This window comes from Neophocaena asiaeorientalis, unplaced genomic scaffold (genome assembly GCF_003031525.2).
Source record: "Neophocaena asiaeorientalis asiaeorientalis breed wild unplaced genomic scaffold, Neophocaena_asiaeorientalis_V1.1 scaffold1019, whole genome shotgun sequence".
Lineage (NCBI taxonomy): Eukaryota > Metazoa > Chordata > Mammalia > Artiodactyla > Phocoenidae > Neophocaena > Neophocaena asiaeorientalis.
Window position 1 is genome coordinate 1108986 of NW_020173382.1, and position 20478 is coordinate 1129463.

Genomic DNA, 20478 nt, shown 5'->3' on the forward strand with positions numbered 1-20478 from the left:
ATAAATTGCTTATTTATTTTCTTAGCCCATTGGTTCATTTATTCTTTCGATTACCAAGCATTTCCTAAGCACCTGCTATGTGTCAGGCCCTGTGCTAGTCCCAGGGCCATGCCCTTTCCAATTTAATGCTGGATTACAGAAGCCCTCCTCCCTGGCCCCATTCCAAATCCTAACCACTTTACAGTAACTACCCTTGAACTTTTTCAAGATAAAAGTGGGCACGTTGCCTCACATCTCTCTCAGCTCCAATTTCCTTATTTGTAAAATGAAGCTAATAATACTTGCCTTTGCTGCCTCACAGGGGTCCGGGATGGATCAACTGAGAAAACAGATATGGAACTACTTTTAATTATAAAAATAATGAAATACTGATAGTAATGACACAATAACTAAGATTTATTGAGAGCCTACGGTGTTCCACAGAATGAGCCCTACCCAGGCCATAATTGAATGTTAACTGGAACCAAAAATTCAGAATTCATCCTCTTCAGAGATTCAGGTCTTATAAACATATTTTAAATATATAATATTAATATAACATTGTGTAAGTGCTTACTGTGTGCCAGATACTAAGCTTAATCCTTTACGTGGTTTACCTCATTTAAACCCCATGATAATGCAATGTGGGAGATAGATATAGGTATTATTATACACGTTTTATAGATAAGAAATATAAGGATCAGAGAGGTTAAAGAATAACTTGTTTATAATAACAAAGCTAGTAAACGATAAAGTCTAGATTTGAACACAAGTTTTCTGTCTCTAGAGAGTGTGAGCTTTTAACCACCGTGCTTTGCCTCCTCTTGGAAAAGCGTAAAGCTCTATACAGTTCTAAGCTATTGGTAATATTATTGTAAATATTTTTATTTTAAGACAGTGGACAGATTCCTAACTGCAGAGAACCATTTCTGCCACTGGGAGCGAGCCCCACCAAAATAGTTTTAATTTCATCCCGAGTTTGCTTCTTTCACATCCTGGTTTGTTTTACTATCCAGGTATTTATTGAGTTGGGAGGACTTATTCTCACAAGTTTCCAGGCTACATTAACAAATGTAAAGTAAGCATCGGGGAAGCTAGAAGTGGTAGAGAAAGTGTGTGCTGTGGATAAGAGGCAGACATGGAAGAAATGCCCAGGCAAAAGTGTATCTGGGTGTGGGTGGCCTTCTTAGTGACACTACATGGAAGCACAGCCTCTGGCAGGTCCCATTGCTCTTTATTACTACACATCTATGCGTGCGTGCATCCTTAGCGCACAGAACCTTATCTGACTGGGAGCATCCAGAAGGGTTTCCCCAGACTCTTACAAAAATTCCACCCACCCTTTTTTTTCTGGTGCCTCAGTGTTTGGCCAGGGGGTGTTACTTGTTGTGCTTCACGAGGCGTGTGTACTAAGCTCTTCGTGTCTGCCTCAGTGGCTGCTACTGCTCTTCCCTCTCCTCTTCCTCCCTTTCTTCATCTTCAAGATCATCATCATTATCCTTAGCAACAGGGTTAACATGTTCGAGAACTAATTACCTTGCCAAGCAATGTGCTAAGCACTTTATATGCATTATTCTATTTATCTGTTCATTCATCCATTTAATGAATATTTATTGAACATTTACTTTGTACCAAACACCGTGCAGCACATTGAAACAGACCATTATTTCTTCTGTTAGTCTAGTCGGGGTGCAACAGGGGAATATATAATTACAAACTGTGGAAAGTTCTATGAAAGAAGGATACATGGGACTGTGAAAGGTGAAAGGTGCTGTTGAATTTAGTTCTTCAGCAACCCTGCAAAGTTAATGAATAGCATTAACCTCTGTTTTACAGGCAAGGAAACTGAAGCTCAGAGAGGTTAAGTGACTTGCCAAAAGTAACACAGCTAGTAAGTAGGCTGAGTAGAGATTCATACCCATGCGGGTCAGATTCCAAAGCTCACACTCTTAAGGGTTATACTCTATTGCCTCTCCAATGTGTGAAGTGCATATATAGCCATTAATTCTAGCCCTATACACTTTGGTTCTGGCTTCTCCTCAAATGTGTGGAGTCCCAATTGTTTCCAATTAGTTGTGGCTGTGGTTTGGTGCATTCGTTCAAAGAAAGTGTGCATGCAAAGCAGAGGTCACGTGCCCTAGGTCTTGTGGATGTGCACAGCGTATAAATAATAATGGCATTCCCCAAAAGCTGGGATTCATTGGAGTCACACATTTGTTTCCCATTAGCTCATGCTACTCAAATACAAACAGTAAAGCATGTATTTACATTGCTGTGGACATGGAAAGCCGAACCCCCAAAGCATTCCTTGCAGGTTGGTTAAAGCTGAGCATCCAAATAGTTCAAAATCAGTTTTGTAAGCCCAGCTTAATAGCTTTAAAATGAAACCTGGATTCCAGATATTTTTTAAAATGCCTAGAGAGAGGTATGTGAGTAGCCAAAAGAGACAAAACCAGCTAAATCCTCAAAATATGTACCAAGCCCCATATTTGTAGTATCTACTCTTGTTACTTGTCCTTTATTTTTAAAATGCTGAAGAGCTTAAAGTCAAGAAAACTCTTAGCCATGTAACAGCAGCAATGGAATTTTTCATTCTTTTCTAACCAGCTGTCTGAAGCTTTTCAAAACAAACCTGTTTGTGATGAGATGGTTTGGTTATTTAAGTAGATGGCGAGGCTGAGAAGAACAAGCAGGAGGCATCCGATGTCATTGTCTCCCCCTCCCAGCTCTCCGGCCCAATAACAAAAGGCTTCCCATCAAAGTATAGTTCATGGATAGCATCTGAGAAAATGAGATTAAACTGGAAATTATCTTAGGTAAAGAAGTCAGGATGGCAAAAGATGTGAACGAAGTCCCCATTAGTTGATGTCTTTACCTAAGAGAGCTTTTTCTTTTTTTGAAGACCTGTGGACTTGGAAGCAGAAGACTATATTTTTAATGAGGTCACTATCACTTACTTAGTAACTTGGTCAATTCTTATCCCCTCTCTGAGCCTCCCTTGACGTGGGAAATGGGGATGACAATCTTCCCTATTACACAAATTGATGGTGCAGACTCAAGGATTACATGAGAGAACATATGTTAAGTCCTAGCACAGTGTGTGGCTGATAAGGTTCATATCTTTGCAATCAAGATAATTCCAAGAGGCACATTACTTATACCATACAGACAGATCAAGAGTTGCTGCTCTCGCTGTCTAATTTCAGCATATTTGATCCCCCTAAGAACAACAAGTATGTCGTTTGATCTTTGTTCTGCTGTCAAGCAAGCATGAAAAGAGCTTTGGCCAAATCACATCGTCCCATGCAGCAGTGCTCTTTTGTTATCTTGGTTATGGTTTTAAGAACATGAAATTGCTGTATTCTAGAAAGCCTTTTTTCCTCTTATGCTGTGGTTTTAATTTTCTTAAGTAATTATTCCGGGCTTTTTGTTTCCTTTTATCACACAACCCTGAGTACCTGTTCCAGGGCTAGCTTTAAATATTTCCCTTTCTAATCAAACAAAGTCACTCACTTTACACAAGGGTATTTTCATTAACTACAAAGACAAAGGGTCACGATGTCCATAGCTAAGTGAAAAGGAAATCATCTGATTGCATTTACTTTTTTATAAAATGGTCTGAAGAACATGCATTACGAATTCAAACACACGTGGGGCTGAGATGACTCTTGTCCAAAGATGGTTTCACCAGATTTCTGGGAAGTGGAGGGACACTGGAGCAGCGTTTCTTAAAGTGTGGTCTGTGGTTCACTCACAGAAAGGTTGGGGCAGGGGCAGGGGTAGATATAGTTAACAGTGCAGATCTGTGCTCTACCCCAGACCTGCTAAGTTAGAAGCTCTGTGGGTGGGGCCTGGGAGCCTGAGTTTTTAAGGAACATCCTAGGTGATTCTTATGGAATTCTATGAGGCAGGCATTATTTTCCTCATTTTACAGAGGAGGACATTGAGATTTAGGGAGATTAAGCAGCAAAGTTAGTAAGTGGAAAGAAAGAAGTTAATAAGGAGAAAAACCAGAATTCTAACCCAAGTCAGTCTGATTCTAAAATGCAAGTTCAACCGTGTAGAAATATAGACATTAAAAACGCTACCCCAGAGAACACAAACATTGGTTCTTAAAGTTTGGGAATTGGGGTTTTTCCCCTTATTTCTCTTTCCTTTCCTCTTTCTGTATTACATTAATACTTACATAATGAAAATATCGATTATAAAATAAAAATTGATTGTATATTTAAGCAACCATGATAGTTTTATGTGAGTCAAGAGTCGCAAGGAGGGTAGAAACTGTGGAAAAAGCTGGGCAGTGGGAAGGCCTCGTGTACTTCCTGCCAAGGAGGGCCAAACAATGCACGGCAGAAATGTCAGGTTTAGGGAATGGTTCTGGGGGTCGTGGAGTAAAATCATCGGTGTTTTAATAAGATAGTTTACATTGATAATCGTTATTCTGAGCCCTGGCTTTTAAAAAGCTAATAGGATACTGTCCTTTGAAAATGGCAAACAGTTCATCAGAAGTATCAGGCACCTAAAGTTAACTGATTTGTGTGCAAATCCCTCATAACTTTTCTTTTATAAAGTGAGCGTTCAGTCTGGAAGACATTGTAAAGAGTGAGAGAGGGAACAAAACGGTCAATATTGTGAATTGTAATTAGCTTATTTGATTTCTGTGCCAAATTCCAGGCTCTGCTAAATCCACAGGCCTTGCTGGTAATTCCTCATCTCTGACACGTTACCCTTCTTTCAACACTCTGGAGCTTCAGACTCTTTGAGACTTCTGCATTAACAATAGCTTTCTAGGTTTGGATTTGTTTTGTTCATGTGTGAGGGTTAGGCTCTTCAGCAGATGTCTGTGTAATATGGTTTGAAAGTATGCTGTAATCCTTCTTCAATGCTGAAGTTGTCTCCAAAATGGGAGTCATTTGAGAACTAAAGAAGTAATTTCACTGGCAAAGTTTTAAAGTTTTTTTAAAATTGCACTTTAAAAAAGCTGAAATACCGGAGAATACTGGGGGCATTGTACACGAGGTTGGAAAACGGCCTCTCAAAGATTAGCTACAGATCTTAGCCAGGGTCGTCCAAAAGGGTTTAGTTATTCATTCACAAGTTTTTCTATAATTCATGTGTGCTTTGGCTTTCTCCTTTTTCATGAGGTTGTGGAAGTAGCTTTTAAAGAATTAAAGATGCCATGCCACTTCATCTTGCTTCAGTTCAATAGCACATTTATTGAGTGCCTACTATGTGCCAGACACTGCCTTAAATGCTGTGGGGTTCCAAGGTAAATAAGGCACAGCCCCTGGGCAGCTCACAGTCTGGTGGTGGAGGGAAGCCACGTGTACAAATAAATAATACCAGGTTGCATAGTAAGGTGCTCTTTAGGAGGTACAGGTAAAGGGAGCAGTGCTGGAAGAGGGAAAGGGAGAATTATGATAACTATCTGTGGTGGCTAGGAAGGCTTTATTAAGGAAGTGACATTTGAACTTGGCTTGAAAGGATGGAGTGCTTTCAGTAGACATGAAAACAACTCACATTAGGTGCTCAATTAATGTTTGCTGAAGGGATTAATGAAAGGCGCAGATGTGAGACATGCTTGAGAAAGAGAAAGTTCACAAAGCTGTATCGAACCGCAGATTCCCCTTATGTGAACAATTCCAATTCAGGTAATCCATGACACACACGAAGGATGTATTTTCCAAAATTGACCTTCAAATGTGTATGTCAAAAGCAATTTTCCCATACGAAATAATGGTAATAGAAGAAGTTGGGGTGTTTTGGTCAAACTGAAATGACATTACAGTCTAGGTTAATAGTACTCAAAGAATAGTTTATGAACCCTGGTAGTCTATGAAACCCAGGGATCCACAAGGTCAAAATTACCTGCACAACGGTACTGTTACTTGCCTTTTCCACTGTGCTGATATCTGCACTGATGCTGCAAAAGCAATAGTATACTGCGTATACTTCTAAAGAATATTCTGTGTTATGACGTTTGACGTATGTTTAAGGTACTTCTGCTGCAAACTGTTGATATGTGTCTCAAGGAAACGCGCTTGTGAGATTATTTAAGCTATGAGCTAAACTAGCCTCTGTAATGACTGAGAAACGATGGTTATACAGACTTCAGTATTTGCTAGCCATTTTCTTCGAAAGGAACAAAGAGAGCCTGACACTTAAAGGAAAAACTGACAGTATTTGTTGCCAAGGATACCATTTGAACTTTCAAGAGAAAATTAAAATTTTGGGAAACTTGTATCTGCCACCATGACCTTGAGAGCTTCCCAATATTTAAAAGACTTTTTCAAATGAGATTGCAGGTGATGTTAATCAATGTGATTTTTTTTTTTTTTTTTTTTTTGCGGTACGCGGGCCTCTCACTGTTGTGGCCTCTCCGGTTGCGGAGCACAGGCTCCGGACGCGCAGGCTCAGCGGCCATGGCTCACGGGCCCAGCCGCTCCGCGGTATGCGGGATCTTCCCAGACCGGGGCACGAACCCGCGTCCCCTGCATCGGCAGGCGGACTCTCAACAACCGCGCCACCAGGGAAGCCCAATCAATGTGATTTTTTGACATCATATAATGAAAGATTTCAACATTTGGAAGACCTGCAGAACTCAGTAAACCAATATTTTCTGGATGATCCGTGCATGATGAGACAAAATGGGTAAAAGGCCCATACAAAGTTCGAAACATACCAATGGATTTTAATGTAACAGAACATGAAAAGTTTATTTATATGGTTTCGTATTCAACATTGCAAGTAACCTTTCCTCGTTGAATTTTTATGTAGTATCAGTGAAAAATACCCACAATTATCTGAAAAGGCTACTAAATACTTCTCTCTTTTCCCGTTACATAACCTGTGAGAGGCTGGATTTTCTGCAAATGTTTCAACCAAAACAACATATAACAACAGATTGAAGGGAGAAGCAGATATGACAATACAGCTGTCATATGAAACTGGATATTAAAGATATGTGCAAAAATGTAAACAATGCCACCCTTCTTCTAATGGTTTTCTGTCAGGGGAAAATATGTTTATTTTTCATTAAAAATGCTATTTTTTAACACCTTTATTGGAGTATAATTGCTATCCAATGGTGTGTTAGTTTCTGCTTTATAACAAAGTGAATCAGATATACATATATATATGCTCCCATATCTCTTCTCTCTTCCCTCTCCCTCCCACCCATCCTCCCTATCCCACCCCTCTAGGTGGTCACAAAGCACCCAGCTGATCTCCCTGTGCTATGCGGCTGCTTCCCACTAGCTATCGGTTTTACGTTTGGTAGTGTATATACGTCCATGCCACTCTCTCTTTGTCACAGCTTACCCTTCCACCTCCCCGTATCCTCAAGTCCATTCTCTAGTAAGTCTCTGTCTTTATGCCCATCTTACCCCTAGGTTCTTCATGACCTTTTTTTTTTTCTTTTTTCTTAGATTCCATATATATGTGTTAGCATACGGTATTTGTCTTTCTCTTTCTGACTTACTTCACTCTGTATGACAGACTCTAGGTCCAATCACCTCACGACAAATAACTCAATTTCGTTACTTTTTATGGCTGAGTAATATTCCATTGTATATATGTGCCACATCTTCTTTATCCATTCATCTGTTGATGGACACTTAGGTTGCTTCCATGTCCTGGCTATTGTAAATAGAGCTGCAATGAACATATTGGTACATGACTCCTTTTGAATTACGGTTTTCTCAGGGTATATGCCCAGTAGTGGGATTGCTGGGTCATAAGGTAGTTCTATATGTAGTTTTTTAAGGAACCTCCATACTGTTCTCCATAGTGGCTGTATCAATTTACATTAGCATTGTGGTTGGAAAGGATACTTGATACGATTTCAGTTTTCTTAAATTTACCAAGGCTTGATTTATGGCCCAGTATATGGTCTATCCTGGAGAATGTTCCATGGGCACTTGAGAAGAATGTGTATTCTGTTGTTTTTGCGTGGAATGTCCTACAAATATCAATTAAGTCCATCATGTTTAGTGTATCATTTAAAGATGTGTTTTTCTGTCTTCTCATTTTGCTTATCTTGCTGTGTTTGGGGTGTCCTTTTTGCAGGCTGCAGGTTCGTAGTTCCCGTTGTTTTTGGTATCTCTCCCCAGTGGCTAAAGTTGGTTCAGTGTGTTGTGTAGGCTTCCTGGTGGAGGGTACTAGTGCCTGTGTTCTGGTGTGTAGGTCCATGTCTGGTGGTGTGTTTTGGGGTGTCCTTGGCATTATTATGATTTTAGGCAGCCTCGCTGCTAATGGGCGGGGTTGTGTTCCTGTCTTGCTAGTTGTTTGGCATAGGGTGTCCAGCACTGTAGCTTGCTGGTCGTTGAGTGCTGGTGTTAAGATGGCGATCTCTGGGAGATTTTTGCCGTTTGATATTATGTGGATCAGGGAGGTCTCTTGTGGACCAGTGTGCTGAATTTGGCTCTCCCACCTCGGAAGCCCAGCCCTGACACCTGGCTGGAGCACCAAGAGCCCTTCATCCACATGGCTTAGAATAAAAGGGAGAAAAAGTCAAAAGAAAGAAAGCAAGAGAATAAAATAAAAGTAAGATAAAATAAAGTTATTAAAATGAAAAGTAATTATTAAGAAAAAAGTTTTTTAAAAACAAAAATATGAAACAACGGACGGACAGAACGCTAGGACAAATGGTGACAGCAAAGCTATACAGACAAGATCTCACACAGAAGCATACACATACACACAAAGAGAGGAAAAGGGGGGGAAATAATATATCTTGCTCTCAAAGTCCACCTCCTCAATTTGGGATGATTCGTTGTCTATTCAGGTATTCCACAGATGCAGGGTCCATCAATTTGATTGTGGAGCTTTAATCCGCTGCTTCTGAGGCTGCTGGGAGAGATTTCCCTTTCTCTTCTTTGTTCTCCCAGCTCCCAGGTTCTCAGCTTTGGATTTGGCCCTGTCTCTGCGTGTAGGTTGCCGGAGGGCATCTGTTCTTCGCTCAGACCGGACGGGGAATCTCCGCGTCTTACTCTTCCACCATCTTCCTCAACTCCAAAAATGCTATTTATATTAACATATCATGGGTTTATTATTGTTACGTTTAAATTAGTTATTACATATTTTTAAAAATTTCTCAGTTATAGTTTATAAGATGGTAATGTGGATAGATATAACTATATATAATCAGAAGTTCCCTGGGGTTCCCACTAAGAGTATAAAGGGGTCCTAAATTCTAAAAGTTAGAGAACTACTGGTGTATCTTATCCTACTGCGTGTGTGTGTATTATACGTTTAGATGTGTGGGGTTGGGAGGTGGGGTAGCGAAGCACATGCCTTGGAGCAGCAGGGTGGAGGTGCTGCTGGAGTGGTAGATGGGAGGTGGCTTCGCTTCTCAGACAACATTAGAGGTCGTTTGCCAGTAAAGAACCAACTTTTTGTTGTGGACTTTTCTTTCTTTGCTGAAAAAGAGAAGCCAACCTACAGTCATATTTCTCTATGATGCGTAGCTTGTTGCAAGTAGATAATGGTGTAACAGCTAAATCACAGGTGGAGAACATAAGAGTATATTTTGCAGTGACAGTGAACACAGACAGTGGAAGCCACAGAAGCCAAGATGTGCCTGTGTTATGTATGCAGCATGTTTTTCTTCCAGATACCTCTTCTGCAATCGCAGAAATCTCACTTTCTGCATATCCAACATCTTTTGTTGTCCATTATTTAAAAATGGAAGGTGGGACTGAGATTTAGAACTAAAAATGGATGATGAGGCAGAAGCTAGAGGAGGAATAGAGGATGTTGGATTACAGCCTTGGAGAGAGAGGGTGAGGAAAAGTAAAATTGCTCTCAGAGACCACTCATGCAGTGAGCTGGGCTTCTGAGTCAATGGAGAGACATTTGGGAGGCGGGAGTCACCATAAAATTAGGAAGGTATTGATTGTGTGACTGAAAATCCAGAAACTGAAGGGCAAAACAGACATGCCTCTTATTAGGCATATGGTCTACAATGAAGCAAAATGAATTTCAAAGCATCTTATTGAAATTGTGGAAGAGGGAGATATTTTTAAAGTTTTTCTAGTGGTCAGGGCATAATACGAGGCAATGAATTATAAGTATTCATTTAAATGTGTATAAAATGTCACTGCTGTTCTCTTCATTTGGTGGGATGCGCTTGTTGCTTTAATTTAGTGAATGTAAATATAGTTAGAGAGGGCTTCCATAAACATCTTCTCTGAACGTGGTGTTCTCTCAGCCTATAAATATGCCTTGCCTATCATGTCTTAAGTTCCTCATCAGTAAATTCTCCTCCCGTGGAGGCTTTCAGGAACTTAAGACATGGGAACGTTCTGATACAATATACACTCTGGTACTGGATGGTGGAAGTAGAGTGGAAGGGTGGAGAATCATATCAAATGCTATGGAAGGGTCCAGAAGTATGCAACTCTAGAGAGTATAAGCAGTGTACGTCTATTTAAGTTTGAAAATGATTTTTAAAACCTCTGTGTAACTCTTTTAACATTTTTTAATGCCTCCTGTTAATAACACAGTTTTAGCCCTGCCTGAGAAATATGAAGAGCTGCTACAATCCTGGTTGTTTTCTTTCAGCTCCTGAGGACCATGTCTGTGCCCAAGGGTAGAGTTTTGGATAAAAACCTTGATGAGGAAGGGCTTGAAAGTGGAGACTGCGGTGATGATGAAGATGAGTGTATCGGAGGCTCTGGTGATGGAATGATGAAAGTGAAGAACCAGCTCCGCTTCCTTGCAGGTAACTGACTAGTGCTGGCTCAAATCTGAGCTAAAATGGTGATGCCTAGGAATTAAATACCAATTGAATCTGCTCTCTATAACTCCCCTAAAATCTCTGCAACACACAATGCCATCAGTTCTTCAAGGAAAGACTACACTCTAGAAGATGAAGTTTTCAGGTATCCTTTTCTTTTAAATCTCTGGACCTGGGTAGAGGGTAACTTCCTGTTTCTCATTGTCTAAAATGAACTGCCCTAAATCAGTTGGCTCTGTTTCCTACTGGAGATTTCCTTGGTTCTTCTCAGTTATAAAAAGAGATGAAAAAAGAAATGCAATCTTGAGAGTCTGGTGAAAACTAATGATGGGGTAACTTTCAAAGGAAAAGACATTAGCTGACCCTCTCTTTTTAGAATGTCATATTTGGTTTTTTTCCCACAAGTAGTCTAACACTGATAGGCTGTGACACATAACTGCACGGCTAGGTGAAAACAAATAGAAGAAAAATAGCTGATGCTGTCTAGAAGGCAAAACAACCACAAAAAAAAATATTCCCTCACAAGTCACATTTGTATCGATTAGCCCAATTTACAAAATACTTTTGTATGGATAGGTGTTCGTGTTTCCATTTTACAGATAAGAAGACTGGGGCTCAGAGAAGAAATGAGATTCATCTAAATGGCAGAGCTGGAAATCTAACTTGGGTCTTAAGACTTCCAATGTCATGCTCTTCCTTCTGCAATGCACAGCCTTCTCCTTGAAATCCTGTTGCCCATGACCTCTGAAACCCTGCAAGCTCCTCTTTCTTTTTCAACCTCTTTCCTTCACTAGTTCTTTCTAATCCTACCTGAAACTGGGTCTCTCCTTAAGCCTCTATCTTTTCTCTCTTTTCCAGAGAAAACACAGATCTCATCCATTTTGGCAGTTTCAATTTTTTTTTATGATTTCTGTAAGTTCTTTTTATTTGTTTCCTCCATTCTGGCAAACAAAAATCTAGCATGAAATCTGCCCTCTTAACAAACTTTTAAGGGTACAGTATTGTTATTAATATGCAGATTGTACGGCAGATCTCCAGAACTTTTCCATTTTGTATGACTGAAATTCTGTCCCCATTAAACACTAACTCCCCTTTCCCCCTCCCTCAAACCCTGGCACCATCATTTTGCTTTCTGCATCTATGAGTTTGGCTACTTCATCTAAGTGGAATCATGTAGCCCTTCTGAGACTGGCTTATTTCACTTAGCGTAATGTCCTCAAGGTTCATCCATGCTGTAGCATATGACTACAGGATTTCCTTCTTTCTTAACGCTGAATAATATTCCACTACATGGGGACTTCCCTGGTGGCGTGGTGGTTGGGAGTCTGCCTGCCGGTGCAGGGGACACGGGTTTAAGCCCTGGCCTGGGAAGATCCCACATGCCCTGGCAACGAACAGTAGCTTCTGCTCTCCACAGCTAGAGAAAGCCCGCATGCAGCGGGGAAGGCCCAACACAGCCATAAATAAATAAATAATTAAAAAAAAAAAAAAATTCCACTACATGTATGCACCACGATTTCTTTATCCATTTAGCCATCAGTGGACATTTAGGTTGTTTCTACCTCTTGGCTGTTGTGGATAATGCTGCAGTGAGCATTCTTTAACTATTATACCGCTATGGGGATAATTCATAAAATCATTACCTGCAATCTTAACTGCTCTCCTGAGCTCCCATCCCACATCTCCAGCTGCTTACTAGTCATTTCTTCCTGGCTTTCCCACCATTACCCCCAGCTCTATGTGTCAGAAATCAAACGTATCAACAGACCATCCAAACTGGCTCCTCCCTTAATATCCTTATTTTTCTAATGCCACTACCATTCTCCCAGTCGCTGAGGCTTAAAACTGAAGTTGTCTTTGACTCTTCTCCCTTGCCCTTCATATATAATTGGGCACCAAATCACCGTAGATGATCTGTAATTATTTTTCTGCTTATCTCACTGTTTCCTTTCTATCCCCCTTTCACCCCCCTGCATATGCTATTTCAGTCACATCTTAAGTGGTCTCCAGTCTTCTAGGCTAAGACAGGAGTATTGAGAGCCTTAGGCTAGCAGATTAGAGAACAAAGAATCAGAGGCCCAGGCAGAAGATTCCACCAAATTTACCTTGTACAGCTGCCAGGTTAATCTTTCTAAAGCATCTCCGACCACTCCCTAGCTCAGCTACCTTCATCCTGTCCCCACTGCCTGGAGGATAATGCTCAGACTCCTTAGCAGAGTTCTGAGGGCCTTCTGGTCTAGCTTAAAGTATCCTTTCGGCTTCATTCCCCATCAGTAGCCCCACAGGAACCCTGCACTTTGGCAAGAACAACCATACTCACGCCCCATGAGCAAGAGTAGACATACTGGGCTTCCCTGGTGGCGCAGCGGTTGAGAGTCCGCCTGCCGATGCAGGGGACACGGGTTCGTGCCCCGGTCCGGGAAGATCCCACATGCCACGGAGTGGTTGGGCCTGTGAGCCATGGCCGCTGAGCCTGCGCGTCCGGAGCCTGTGCTCCGCAACGGGAGAGGCCACAACAGTGAGAGGCCCGTGTACTGCAAAAAAAGAGTAGACATACTGTTTTTATCTGTCTTCATAGAGTTGCCCACATTTATTTCTACATAGATACCCCTCTTTTATTTTTTCTTAAATTACACCCATCCCTAAAAGTACATTTCAAGTATGATGCAGTGAAAAAAAATAGGTTTAGGGGTAGAGTAAATTTGTATTTGAATTCTGGCTCTATTCCTTATGAGCTAGCAGGACCTGGGTCAGTTCTTAGCCTCTTATCTAAGTCTGCATTCCCTCACCCATCGTAGTGGGGATCATTACCCCAACTTCATAGGACTATTTCAGGATCAAATCGAGGGGGGGAAGTTTGTAAGGCATCTAACCCATTATCTGGAACATACTAGGTGCTCCATAATTATTAGTTTCCTTCAATGAAGTCTTTCACAACCATCTCAGTCTACAGTTATCTCTGTCCTCTGAATTACTAAAACAAATTCTACCAGTGCTTTCAAGAAATAGTCTGCAGTGGCTCCCAGGTTCCATTCCTAGGGCATGACATGATCACTCAGAGCCTGGCATCCCATAAAAAGAATGTTGAATAAGCATGATAAGTAAAAATAATAGAAGCTTATGTTTATTGGACACTTACCATGCTGCAAGCACTGTGCCGGGACTTTCCAGGCACTGCCTCATGTCATTTTCACAACATCACTATTATTGTTCCCACTTTACAGATGAGAAAACTGATGCTGGAAGAGGTAGAGTAATTTGCTTAAGGTCATGCAGTGGCTGAGGTCGAGAGTTAGGATTCAGATTTCAGAGGCCACTCTTTGGACAAATCTGCTTTGCTGCCCCCAAAAGCTTTTGGTCATCTAAAGGTTGCCCAGATGATTTAGCAAACTCGTAACTGGTCTCCACGCTGACCCCTAGTACATACCACTTTCTCCAAAAAGTCCCTGCTTATCCCTTCTCTTGCTTTCCTGCCTGTAAGCCACTTCCCTATCCATTTCAAAACAGGATTCCACAGTTCCATGGTGACTTAACTTCTTAAAACAGTGTTTGGCCTGGGACCTTGTCAAGGGCCTTTTCAAAATCTGAATAGATTACATCCACTGGTTTCCCTTTGTCCAAATGCACATTTATCCTCTCAATTCTAGTCAGTTAGTTAGGCGTGATTACCCTAAGTGCTTTGTAAACTGTAAAACGCTACACAAATGGTGGTTAATTTAATTTACGGGAAAAATGATGCCTTACTCCCAATAGGTTACACTTGCCTAACATGTTCAGTGATCCTACCAGCCTGGAGTTCCTTGAGTCCCCTTTGAAATGCTTCTCACGGAGAGGAGACTCATTGGCAATCTGCCAGGCTCGTGGCACAATAGTTAATTTGGAATAACAAGCTATACACTTCGGTCAGCTGTTACACAGTTTTACCCAAAATCTGGGTAGATGCCACCTGGTCCTGGTGATTCATCAACATCCACTTAGTCCACTAGACTTGGAACACTGTGTGCGTTTACCGCCATCTCATTTAGAACATCCAAATTCCTTCCTCCGAAAGACAACTTGAAAATAAAAAACAAGGCTCAGAGTATGTTCAGGCTCTCTCCTATCTCCCTTTTGTCCCTCAGCAGTTCTTTTGCACTCTACCCAGCCAGGTCCTACTGGCTGGCTTCCCCGGCTCACTTCTTCCCATCTTTTGTTGCACTGGATGAAGTGCAGGTCACCAAGGTTCTATTCTTGGCTTTGCTTCTAAGTCCCATGTATCCCGGGGCAAGCCCCTTCCTCTCTTTAGAAGTCAGTTTCTCCATTTGTAAAATGAAGAGGATGCCCAGACATCTCTCGCCGGCCATTCTCGTGCCAGCAGTTGTGATAATGTTCATTTATTTGGCTTTAGTCCCTGGCAGGGTGCTTATTGGAGTCTTTTGGGGACACCTTCTTCTGACCTTGCAGTTTCCCTGTTTTCTTCTCCTGAGCTATTTACACGTGAAAAAAATATCTTATTTTCCCTACTCTGGCTCCTTTGACTTTTTCAGTCAAAGAAGCCAGGCTTCTTACCAAGGGCCCTCAGCACACTTGTATGCCAGGATGCTCATAAGAAGTTCTAAGTCGTTTCCAGGCCTTCTGGGCTATATTCACTTTTAAAAGTCTTCATCCTGAAGTTCCCCAAGTGCTCTCTTTTTCTATAATTCTTATTTCTATGCTTAGAGTCTGACCCTTCTTTCTGATTGTTGAATTTAATTGCTGCTGATCTGACCATTAGATGATGTCTTCTTACCCACAGTTACAGCTTGACCTATTCCTTTCACTTCCCAGAACGAGGTTAATATGCTTCCCTTTTGGTGGGTTATTTCCTTTCTCTCAGTCTGTTTCGTAGGGTTGTGGCCATTAAATAAAATAATCCATGCAAAGCCATTGGAACAGTGCCCGGCACCTAGTGAGCACTGAAAAAATGCTGTCTACTATTAAAGCAACTGGTCTGTTGCTGTTCCTGCCGACCTATGGGCGCTCCAAGAGCCGGCAGATACAGATTAGAATTAACTGCCTTGGTTTTTTGTTTAAGACTCATAAAAAGCAACTAAAACCAGGTAACCAACATTCAGCAACATCCCCTTACCCCTTGCCATTCCAAATGGGGTCCGTGGAGCAGCAGCTTGTTAGAAATGCAGATCTCAGGCCCCACGTCAAGACCTACTGAATCCTAAGGTCATGTTAACAAGATCCCTAGGTGGTTTGTTTATAGTCGTTACCACCTTCTAACTGAGCTCTTTTGACCTTTAGGCTTAATCCTCGAAGCATCGAAGAAGCCACTAACCTGCCCCCACGGTGGGCTACGTATTCTAGGAAGTATAAAATAGGCCCAAGACTCGTCATCCCTGTGATAGATTAGGTCCCTTGGGTTCTAGTCATCCCTGTGATAGATTAGTACACTTGGGTTCTAGTCCTAGCGTATTTGCTAACAGTAGGACCTTGAGCAAGTTATATAGCCGCCCTGAGCCTCAGTTTCTCCAGCTGTAAAATGGGAATAGTCATCCTTGCCTACCTCGGTGAGTTTTTGTGAAAGTCAAATGCGATAATGAGTGTGAAAGTGCTTTTGTAACCTGTGCAGCTCTACAAATATTTATAACAACCATAAAACTGTTGTTACTATTCCAGAGTCTCTGGAAGCTCTTTGGCTTTTTCAGCAACCTTAGTTCGGCATGTATTTTCTGCAGAGACTGAATTTAGCCCATGAGTTATAAAACGCTTACACTGAACACACATGTTCGGACTCCCTTCCAAAGATAGATAGATCATCCATGATGGACCTGGTGTGATAAGCTGACTGTTTTGTTGCCAGGTTGCCATCAGCATTGTCCCAGTTTTTGGCCTTGTCAGAGCTCTTATTGTAAGCCATTGGGGAAGCTGGCTACTCCCAGTGCTTTGGCTGGGGCTGATCCCTGAGAAGCTTTGCAAGCTCTGGCCATGTGTCCCTGGCCAAGACATGATGATTAAGCATCTGAAGCATGTGCCGCCTCTCTGCCAAGTCTCACCCACACAGAAACACACGCCCATGCGCACACATGCACACGTGCGCACACTCTTGTAGGCGTGCACACCTGCATGCCTACTGTTGGAAACACATTTTGAAATATACACTCACAGAACAACTCCCAGCAAGAAATACCTATGTCAGAGACATCTGTGTTACCACTCCCACACCCCTGTCCTCCCTGGACCTGTTCCTGCTCCAGCCTGTGTTATGCTGTGGGTACAGCCAGAGCATGCTGGCGAGCCTAACGTCTTTATGGCAACGAGTCAGAAAACAAAGATATTCTTGTCTCAAGCTGGGCCAAAGAATGGATACTGCGAAAGCCTATTTCTTTGGCTGAGGAAAGCGGAAACAGACTATAGAAGACCGAAGCATTCCTTGTTGCTGCATGGGAATAAGAGGGGCTTCAGGGCTTCCCTGGTGGCGCAGTGGTTGCGAGTCCGCCCGCCGATGCAGGGGACACGGGTTCGTGCCCCGGTCCGGGAAGATCCCACGTGCCGCGGAGCGGCTGGGCCCGTGAGCCATGGCCGCTGAGCCTGCGCGTCCGGAGCCTGCGCTCCGCAACGGGAGAGGCCACAACAGCTAGAGGCCCGTGTACCGCAAAAAAACAAGAGGGGCTTCAGCTGATTGGTGGCAGGGTAAGGAGGACAGTTCATGAAACACGTCTTGGGCTTAGGACTTGGACCAATACTAAAACCAAATGGCTGTTTCTTGCCATATTAAACAAACGTTTCTTGTGGAAATGTTTGCCCGCAAGAAACTTTCGGTCTCTCCGTGTCAGTGTGAGGACTGAACAGAGAAAACTTGTCACTTGTTCCTTGTCTGGGAGTGAGGGTGAAGGTGAAATCCAGGTCTAGGTAGGCCCTTCTGGCCATTCTTTTCTGTCATGCCCAGCTGTTGGGAGGGACAGCAGCTGTGTGCTTCCCCGCACCAGTCACCTGTGCGCAGCAGTTCTGGAGTGAAGCCATGAAGTCTTCACAGCTGTGGCCCAGGAGTCTCTGCACCCAATATTACCTCCGTACAGTTACTTTACAGTCTAGAGGCGAAAAAACAATGACTCCCCAAAAGCAGAGATTAGAAAATATTTTTTAAGCCAGTGACTTTTATTCTTTTTCTTTTTTTTTTTTTTTTTTTTTTTTTTTGCGGTACGCGGGCCTCTCACTGCTGTGGCCTCTCCCTCTGCGGAGCACAGGCTCCGGACGCGCAGGCTCAGCAGCCACGGCTCATGGCATGTGGGATCCTCCCGGACCGGGGCACAAACGTGTGTCCCCTGCATCGGCAGGCGGACTCTCAACCACTGCGCCACCAGGGAAGCCCTCTTTTTCTTTTTTTAGTGGATCAAATGTAACCTTATATTTCTGTTCCTGACATGCTTGTGCACATAGAAGAGAGGAAGGACACTTCAGTGGCTTAACTGTTCTTCTAAATTGTCAGATCAGACTCTCACAAATGTGGGCTGGTAGTCACACGTTTTAATAAATTCACTAATGGGCTGGTTTGGTGAAAAGGGTAAGATCAATGGAGGAACTCTCTGACGGGCCTTTTATCATGGGTGGCGTCTGCAGCATCTTCATGCTTTAGAACAAAGCATATTGCCTGCTGGAGAATGAGTAGAAGGTTTGTAGGAGAATGAAGTGTCCTGGGGTTTTTTAATGGGAAAGTTATTGAGTCCTGTTCAGAGCTCAAAATACATGTGGATACAGTAATATATCTATTTATACTTCCCTGCTGGTAGCAAGTCCGGGAATAGAGTTATGGCAGTTTTCCCAAAATGTATTCTATCCCACTTCCTTTGCACTCCTTGGAAACCCACCGTCAGATCTTTGGCACTTATGTTGAAGGTTGTTTCCCACTAAGTAACCCATCTCTGAATTTCTCAGGCAAGATCTTGTAGTGACTCCCTCCACCCGTCTTTCTTGGGATATCAGTCCCTCAAACATGAGACCTCAGTGTAAGGGGACCCTACGTCATTCACACTGGGAGGTAGATCCCATCTGATGGGTGAACAGGATACGGTCCTACACTTAGGCCGCTGAAGCTTGAGACATAACAGGAAGGAAGGACGTCTCATCTGCAGGGTCAAAGAAACCGAGTCTCAGTTGTGCTTCTGTTACTTCCCAGTGTTGGCCTTGGACAAAGTCACTCAACTCCTCTGAGTCTCATATTCCTCATATGCAAAAATAATGATGAAATATTTCCCGACCTGCCCACTTCATAAGTTGTTGAATGAAACACACATGATAATGGATATAAAAGTACTTTGTAAACTGTAAAGAAGTTACCCACTTAGAGTGATATTATTAATATTATTTAATACCACTGGGTTATAAGTTAATTTTATTCACCAAAAGCCTGCAGCTAAAATTATACGTTAAATTCTCGATGTTCTGGCCAACAGATTTCACTATAATGTGCTCCCTCTTTTTCATCCCCAAGGTGGCGTTTTCAGTTACTCATTAACTTGTTTTTAGCCCAGTGAGAAGGTATTTAAACAATGACAAATATGTCTGCTGAGTTGTGCAAATAACCAGTCACAAAAGTAGTAGTCACCTACATCTTGAAAGAATCTCAGCTAGTTATGTTTTGTTTTCTTTGGTGTTAACGGGGCAGTGAGGGCAGGGGTAGACAACAAGTTGGGGAGGGTCAAGAAATGGGGCCCCTGATGCTTTCCATTCTCTCTTGCTCTTAGCCAGAAGCAATCTGCTCTCACGCCTTGATCTTTTCTTTTAGAGATCAAATGCCATAGGGAAGCTGAAGGAAGCAAAGCTCGCTATAATAGCACTTTTCTCCCAGACACAGACCAGGTGGTCCTGGCTAATAGATTGACAAGACAGCCATTCCCACCTCACCCCAGAGCTTTGTGTAGTTCCCGTGGCTCACAAAGAGGGATTTAGATGCAAGCTTTCACAGTGATATCACCTGCCAGCTGAGTAAGTTTACCCAGAAAGGGGCCATCCCCGCGCCTTAGTGTTGACCAGGGAATTACTTCAGGTAAGCTGGTGATAGATGAGAGTAAGGAAAGGTAAAAAGCTTTCTATAAAGTTACCATCACTTGAGGTGCTTTAGGGAATTTGTTTCTTATTATTTGCAAGGACATATGCTGGGGTTCACTTTTGTAGGTCTACTGCCCTCTGATGCTTCCCGTCTGAGCCATTAGGCTGTGAGGCTTTCATCAGGGGTAATGCTATATAATGCCTATACTCGTCGATAGAACTTCCGCATAAACTCTAAGAATTGGGGGAGTGTTAGGGATAGTGTGAGTAATTTGTGACCATTGTATTATATTTTGTAATCAGTTTTCAAATTAAAAGGCAGCAATGGACTGTATGAGTGTGGCTAAATGGTGCGATTGATTTCCTCTGGATGAAGCCATGTCTGCCAGTTTAGCGACAGCCTCAACTAATTGCCGTAATCTAGTGTGGCTAGAAAGGAATAGGAGGGAGAGGTTCAACGCTCACTGGTGGAAAAGGAGAGGCAGAGCCAGCAGGAAGGCGGCAAGCCCAAAGCCTCTGGCTGAGCTGCCACATAGAAGTGAAGGGATCTTCATTTCATCCCCAAGGGATCTGGGTGCACCAGCTTGTGTGCCCTCCAATGGGAAGTGCTCCCTGCAAGAAGAAATGTCACAGCAGAAAGAGAGAAAGATGTGATGTCTAATTAAACCTGTGTGATGGCCCTGCGTTCCCTTGACGAACAGTGGCCTCTTGACGGAGCCAAATCAGAGGAGCCCAGGGTAACAAGG

General features: G+C 42.6%; 1 protein-coding gene across 1 annotated transcript in view; it reads left to right on the top strand.

Moving 5' to 3' along the window:
- GPC3 (glypican 3) overlaps positions 1-20478 on the top strand; it is a 417096-nt gene that overhangs the window by 350796 nt on the left and 45822 nt on the right. The window contains exon 7 of the mRNA XM_024746584.1: positions 10543-10702. Coding sequence (XP_024602352.1) covers positions 10543-10702 — 160 coding nt within the window. The remainder of the gene's footprint in view (positions 1-10542; positions 10703-20478) is intronic.